The sequence below is a fragment of the Arachis stenosperma genome, chromosome 9 (genome assembly GCF_014773155.1).
Source record: "Arachis stenosperma cultivar V10309 chromosome 9, arast.V10309.gnm1.PFL2, whole genome shotgun sequence".
NCBI classification, from domain to species: Eukaryota; Viridiplantae; Streptophyta; class Magnoliopsida; order Fabales; family Fabaceae; genus Arachis; species Arachis stenosperma.
Genome location: NC_080385.1, coordinates 79,262,828 through 79,270,654, shown reverse-complemented (window position 1 = coordinate 79,270,654; position 7,827 = coordinate 79,262,828). Strand labels below are relative to the sequence as shown.

At 41.1% G+C, this 7,827-nt stretch overlaps 1 protein-coding gene and 1 non-coding gene across 2 annotated transcripts; one reads left to right on the top strand and one right to left on the bottom strand.

The window, feature by feature from the left end:
* Window positions 1–437: 437 nt before the first annotated feature.
* LOC130952936 (small nucleolar RNA R71) lies at window positions 438–545 on the bottom strand. Its single transcript, XR_009075111.1, has one exon. It is a non-coding gene; the product is annotated as a small nucleolar RNA R71 (small nucleolar RNA).
* Window positions 546–6,333: 5,788 nt separating this feature from the next.
* LOC130949636 (uncharacterized) lies at window positions 6,334–7,422 on the top strand. Its single transcript, XM_057878300.1, has one exon. The coding sequence runs from the start codon at window positions 6,334–6,336 to the stop codon at window positions 7,420–7,422; it is 1,089 nt and encodes a 362-aa protein (XP_057734283.1).
* The last annotated feature ends 405 nt before the right edge of the window (window positions 7,423–7,827 follow it).

Genomic DNA, 7,827 nt, shown 5'->3' with positions numbered 1-7,827 from the left:
CTCTGAAGAGGACCTAACTGAAATTTTCGAACAGGAAAAAGATATGGCAGCCGAACCCAAAACAATGCAAGGAAGATGCTTGGTGACTTACTGCACCAAATTCCAACTTACATGGAAGAAGCATTTCAATCCCTGCCATTGGAGCAAACAACTTTGAGCTAAAGCCTCAATTAGTTTCTCTGATGCAATAGAATTACAAGTTTCATGGACTTCCATCAGAAGATCCTTTTCAGTTCTTAACTGAATTCTTGTAGATCTGTGATACTGTTAAGACCAATGGGGTTGATCCCGAGGTCTACAGGCTTATGCTTTTCCCTTTTGCTGTAAGAGACAGAGCTAGAGTATGGTTGGACTCTCAACCTAAAGACAGCCTGAACTCTTGGGATAAGTTGGTCACGGCTTTCTTAGCCAAGTTCTTTCCTCCTCAAAAGCTGAGCAAGCTTAGAGCGGATGTTTAAACCTTCAAACAAAAAGAAGGTGAATCCCTCTATGAAGCTTGGGAGAGATACAAGCAACTGACCAAAAAGTGTCCTTCTGACATGCTTTTAGAATGGACCATCCTAAATATATTCTATGATGGTCTATCTGAATTGTCTAAGATGTCATTGGACCATTCTGCAGGTGGATCCATTCACCTGAAGAAAACACCTGCAGAAACTCAGGAACTCATTGACATGGTTGCAAATAACCAGTTCATGTACACCTCTGAGAGGAATCCTGTGAGTAATGGGATGCCTCAGAGGAAGGGAGTTCTTGAAATTGATGCTCTGAATGCCATATTTGCTCAGAACAAAATGTTGACTCAGCAAGTCAACATGATTTCTCAGAGTCTGAATGGATTGCAAAATGCATCCAACAGTACTAAAAAAGCATCTTCTGAAGAAGAAGCTTATGATCCTGAGAACCCTGCAATGGCAGAGGTAAATTACATGGGTGAAGCCTTTGGAAACACCTATAATCCCTGATAGAGAAATCATCTAAATTTCTCATGGAAGGATCAATAAAAGCCCCAACAAGGCTTTAATAATGGTGGAAGAAATAGGTTTAACAATAGCAAGCCTTTTCTATCATCTTCTCAGCAACAGACAGAGAATTCTGAGCAGAGCCCCTCTAGCTTAGCAAACATAGTCTCTGATCTATCTAAGGCCACTTTAAGTTTCATGAATGAAACAAGGTCCTCCATTAGAAATTTGGAGGCACAAGTGGGCCAGCTGAGTAAAAAAGTCACTGAAACTCCTCCTAGTACTCTCCCAAGCAATACAGAAGAGAATCCAAAAAGAGAGTGCAAGGCCATTGATATAATCAAAATGGCCGAATCCAAAGAGGAAGGGGAGGACGTGAATCCCAGTGAAGAAGACTTCATGGGACGTCCTCCAGACAGAAAGGAGTTCCCTATTGAGGACCTAAAGGAATCTAAGGCTCATATAGAGACCATAGAGATTCCATTAAACTTTCTTCTACCATTCATGAGCTCTGAGAACTATTCTTCCTCTGAAGAGGATGAAGATGTAACTGAAGAGCAAGTTGCTCAATATCTAAGAGCCATCATGAAGCTGAATGCCAAGTTGTTTGGTAATGAGACTTGGAAAGATGAACCTCCTTTGCTCATTAGTGAACTAAATACATGGGTTCAGCAAACTTTACCTCAAAAGAAACAAGATCCTGGTAAATTCTTAATACCCTGTACCATAGGCACCATGACCTTTGAGAAGGCTATGTGTGACCTGGGGTCAGGTATAAATCTTATGCCACTCTCTGTAATAGAGAAACTGGGGATCTTTGAGGTACAAGCTGCAAGAATATCATTAGAGATGGCAGACAAGTCAATAAAATAAGCTTATGGATTGGTAGAGGATGTGTTAGTGAAGGTTAAAGGCCTTTACATCCCTGCTGATTTCATAATCCTAGACACTGGGAAGGATGAGGATGAATGCATCATCCTTGGAAGACCCTTCCTAGCCACAGTAGGAGCTGTGATTGATGTTGACAGAGGAGAGCTAGTCCTTCAATTGAATGGGGACTACCTTGTGTTTAAAGCTCAAGGATCTTCCTCTGCAATCATGGAGAGGAAGCATGAAAAGCTTCTCTCAATACAGAGTCAATGATGCCAGGGCATCTTGGCCAGTTTCACTGACCTTTTATTTACTATTTTTAGGGTAGTTTCATGCATTTCCTTAGGAAATAAGCTAGTTTTGGGTAGATATTCACTTATACCTTGATTCAAGCATACATTGTGCATTTTACATGATTTCATGAGGAATTTGCATGAGTTTAGTGACAAATTGTATGTTGCATTACCCATGACTTGGACTAGAACTTTGATACACTTTATTGCTTGATTTCAGGTCCAAAGGAAGCAAGGAAGAACCACTTAGCAGTCACATTAATCTAATTAACGTTACCACTAAAGTGGAATGAGAGGTAACTTGCAAAGTTAATCAGAAAAGTGATTGCCAATAACGCTCTCGAAGCCATCATTGCCCACGTTAAGAGTCACGTTAACTAAGTTAACGTAAACTCTAACATGAAGAAGGGACTTTGAGCCAACGTTAGTGACACTTAACATTATCACTAACGTTGGCCAATGATCATAAGTGGCCACGTTAGAGTCCACGTTAACTTAGTTAACGTGGCCTCTAACGTTAAAAGGGGGAAGGAAGCCAACGTTAGTGACACTCAACATTGTCACTAACGTTGGCCTAAGGTGCAATGTACCACGTTAACTCCCACGTTAACTTGGTTAACGTGGGAGCTAACGTAAGAGGCAAAGGAGGTCGACAACGTTAGTGACACCCAACATTGTCACTAACGTTGGAAGCACCCACAAAACCCCCAATGAGCCACGTTAACTTTCACGTTAACTTAGTTAACGTGGAAGCTAACGTTGATGAGTGAAAGATGAGCCAACGTTGGTGACACTCAACATTGTCACTAACGTTGGGGATGGCTAAGAATGGCCACGTTAAAAGCCACGTTAACCTAGTTAACGTGGGACTCTAACGTGAGACATAGGGGCACACTGGAACGTTAGTGACAATGTTAAGTGTCACTAACGTTCTCGAAGGTTGGCAAGGCCACGTTAGAAGCCACGTTAACCTAGTTAACGTGGGGCTCTAACGTGAGGCAAAGGGGTACATTGGAACGTTAGTGACAATGTTGAGTGTCACTAACGTTCTTGAACTCATACTTTGACTAAACGTTAACACCCCTAACGTCCTGAGCTAAAGTCTCTGCCCACTTCACACTTTCTCTCTGCAAGTAAAGCCAAGCCCAAATAAAGAAGAGAACTGCTTCAAACTCAAGATCCAAAGGCCCAAGACTTGAAGAGCTAACTAGAAGCTGAGAAGAGTAGTAGGAGTAGCTTTGAATTATTTGAGGAGTTCTGGAAGTTGGAAATAGCACGACTCTCTGTATTATTTTACTTTCTCTGCTCTTCTAGTTCCATGATGTATTCTCCATCTTTGTTTTCATTTTCTAGAGCTATGAACAACTAAACCCCTTTCATTGGGTTTGGGAGCTCTGTTGTAATTTGATGGATCAATACTAGTTTTCATTATTCTTCTTCTATCTTTTCTCTTGATTTTACTTGAAAGCTTTCGATCTTCATCCCATTGGGTAGTTATCTTGGAAAAGAAACTATTCAAACTTGGATCTCTTCTGAGCCTTGAAAGAGGAATGAAGAGATCAAGCTAGAAATGCTTTCTCATGCTGGACCAAATTGGATTTGGATGGATATGTGACTATAATCCTCTCAATACTTGATTTGGGAAATGCATGTGGTATAATCAGTGACCACACTTCATCTCTTCTCATGAGCAATTGACCAAGGAATTAGCTATTGATCAAGATTTGAGAGATTGAATTACAAGAAATTGTAATTCAATCAATTGAGATTGCCAAGGAGATCAATGAGTGCATTGATTGAGGAAGAGATGAAAATGAACTTGATCCGGAGAATTGCGACATCTCCTCTGCCCAATGAACTCCCCAATTCTGATCTCACCCATTCTCTTTAATTTCTGCGTTTACTTTCATGAGCAAACACCCCATTCCCATTTACAATTCTGCAATTTACTTTCAGCCCTTTAATTCTAGCATTTACTTTTTTTGTCATTTACATTCCCGCCATTTCATTTTCTGCAAATCTCAACCCAAATTCTGAATTCGCTCAACTAGAACATTCTTCTAATTAAAGTTGCTTGATCAATCAATCCCTGTGGGATTCGACCTCACTCTATTGTGAGTTTTTACTTGACGACAAATTCGGTACACTTGCCGAAGGAAATTTGTTGAGAGACAGTTTCCACTTGCATCAAGTTTATGGCGCCGTTGCTGGGGATTGATTGTGCATCAACAATGATTAAATTAGGAGATCACTAGATTGAGCATTTTTTTTTAATTGATTTAATTTTCTGTTTGAGTAATTTACTTTCTGTCTTAGTTAATTTCTTCCCTTCCCCCTCTTCTCTTTCGTGTTCTTTGTTATTTACCATTCATTTTGCTAACCCACTAACTGTTTGATATATTGCACCACTCACAACTAACAGTAATTCTGACAGCAATACTATCTGCACATATTGTTACTTGCTTGTACTTGTTGGTTGTATGATAGGGAGAAGAAGTGGGGCTTCAACTTCCTTCGATTCTGAACCAGAGAGGACCCTCCTTAGATTAAGGAGGGAAGCAAGAGAAAAACGTGCAATCGGTGCTGAAGAGGAGGAGGAACACTTTGAACTAAACATGGAAGGCAACATGGAAAACCAACATGAAAAAGAGGCTAATAACCATGGGGGAGGAGGTAGAGCAAATCATGATGGGGAGGATAGAAGAGTCCTAGGATCCTATATCAATCCTAATCCTGGAAACTGTGAGATCAGCATTCAGAAGCCCACCATACATGCCAACAATTTCGAGCTAAAACCTTAGCTCATCACTCTTGTGCAGAATAATTGCTCATTTGGAGGAGGTGCTCAAGAAGATCCGAATCAACACTTGACCACCTTCTTGAGGATTTGTGACACAGTGAAGTCCAATGGAGTCCACCCAGATGTATATAGGCTGCTCTTGTTCCCTTTTTCACTCAGGGACAAGGCATCCAAATAGCTTGAATCCTTCCCAAAAGAAAGCCTGACAAATTGGGAGGAGGTAGTGAATAAGTTTTTGGCAAGGTTTTACCCCCCTCAAAGGATCAATAGGCTGAGAACTGAAGTGCAGATGTTCAGACACCAAGATGGGGAGACACTTTACGAAGCTTGGGAAAGGTTCAAAGACCTAACAAGGAGATGTCCACCAAATATGTTCAATGAATGGGTGCAGTTGCACATCTTCTATGAAGGCTTGTCATATGAATCAAAGAAGGCAGTAGACCATTCCTCTGGAGGATCATTGAACAAGAAGAAGACCATTGAAGAAGCCATAGATGTCATCGAAACAGTTGCTGAGAATGAATACTTCTATGCCTCTGAAAGAAGTAACACTAGAAGAGTACTAGAGCTGAACCACATGGATGCACTGTTAGCCCAAAACAAGATGATCACCAAGCAGCTAGCAGATCTTACCAAAAAGGTGGAAGAGAACCAAGTTGTAGCAGCCATCACCTCATCACCAACTCAAGAAGGAGTAAACATAGGAGAAGAAGGTGACTGGGAGCAAGCCAACTACATTGGGAATTCACCTAGACAGAACCATGATCCATACTCCAAAACTTATAACTCTGGATGGAGGAACCACCCAAACTTTGGGTGGGGGAATCAGCAAGATCAAAGTCAAGACTAGAGACGTTACAACTCCAATAACAATGCAGCTCATCAACAATTCACACAGAGAACATATCAACACCCCCACAACAACACTTCTCCACACCCATATCAAAACCAAAACAACACCTCTACTCCCAATCCACCATCATTTGATGACAAGCTCTCTAAGATTGAAGCCTTACTTGAAGGAATATACCAAGAGATTCAAGAAAACAAGGTGTTCAAAGAGGAGGTGCTAGCCAACATTAAGAACCAGAGAGAGACCATCAAGAAGCTGGAATTCCAAGTGGGATGCTTAGCTAAGAAGTTTCCCAAACCTACTGATAGCTTCTCAAGTGACACGGAGAAAAACCCAAGAGGCGAAGCAAAGAAAGTAAGATGGGAAGATTGCAAGATGGTCACTACAAGTGGTCAAGAGGCTGAAGACAAACAAAGCAAACTCTCCAAACAGCCTGAAGACAACTCAACAGAGGAGGAGGATAGAGATCACCAAGAACCAGAAATCTCACAACAAGAGTTGCTTAAGCTCTATGCACCATTTCCCTAACTGCTCAATGGTGTTGTGGGAAAGAGAATGTACTCAAGGTTCCTAGATTTGTTTGCATCTCTGCATGTGAACATACCATTCATCAAGGCCATCCAACAAATGCCTGCATTCATCAAGTATAAGAAGGAACTTCTTCCCAGGAAAAGCTCAATCAAAGGAGGCCAGACTATAGTGTTGAACAAGGAATGTAGTGCCCTTATTCAACCTGAGTTGCCTGCAAAAAGAAGAGACCCAAGGAGTTTTCACATCCCCTGTGCCATAGGGGAAATAATGTTTGATAGAGCACTCTGTGATTTGGGGGCAAGCATCAACTTACTGCCCATATCCTTGGCGAAGAGGCTGCAGATCAATGAGATAATGTCCACAGATGTAGTCATCAGACTGGCTGACAAGACTCAAAAGCAAGCAATAGGAGTGGTGGAAAATATGTTGTTAAAGGTTGGGAAATACTTTCTCCCAACAGACTTTGTCATCCTGGACATGGAAGAGAGTCACACTCACCCAATCATATTGGGAAGACCCTTCCTAGTTACGGCAAGAGCACTCATAGATGTGGAGAAAAGGGAGCTAATATTGAGAATCCATGATGAACGGCTCAGCTTTAATGTCTTCAAACTCTCACAAGAAGCAGACCAAGAGCACAAGGAACCAAGCAAAGATCATAATGAGATGCTGAAGGAGGAAGCAAGCACTGAAGCACACTCAACCTATCTGGAGACCCCTTTGGTTGATAAACAAGGGAAACAGCAACTACCACAGCTCAAGGAAAAGTTGGAGGAACCTAAACCTCTAGAGGGATGTGAAGACAACATCAAAACCCCCTTAAAGGAAGAAGTCATCAAGAGCAAGGCAATATCAAAAGAAATAAGGAAGAAGGTACCAAGGAGGTGGAGGAAAAAAAAGATCCCTACGGAAGACTTTTCTCCAGGGGATAGAGTGATCTCAGCTTACTTCCCAGATATTCCCCCTAATCTCCCCACTGTACCATCTCAGTTACCTAAAGTTTTCACAATCAACAGAGTTCTTTCCCTGGAACATGTAGAGATCATTGATACAACCAATGGATACAAGTCCACAACAAGAGGGGAGGACTTCAAACATTACCAACCACCCTAATGAGGGAGAAACGTCAAGCTAGTGACGCTAAAGAAGCGCTTCATGGGAGGCAACCCATTTTTTTATATGCTTTCAGAAGATAGTGAATAAGTCAATATTTATGAATTCCAACCCAAACTTGACAAACACTTGGTGAAAACCTTATTGTGCAGTATATAGTGAAGAACAAGTTTGGTGTTCAAAGCAAACCAAGATGCATGTTAGACTTGGGAGCTTTGAACAAAACTTTTCATCACAGTGCTCAAAACTAAGTTTGGTGTCACCCCATGGTGCCACCAATATGCATATAAGGACCCACAAATAGTTAGTTAGTTAGTTGAAATTCATGAATAAATAATTTAATCTTTTACTTTTTTTTTAATTTTAGCCGTAAAGTTCATATTGTCATTTTGATATCTTTTCTTA

Excerpts from the sequence above, each read along its gene's own strand:
- LOC130949636 (XM_057878300.1), top strand. The coding sequence starts at position 6,334 with ATGTACTCAAGGTTCCTAGATTTGTTTGCATCTCTGCATGTGAACATA.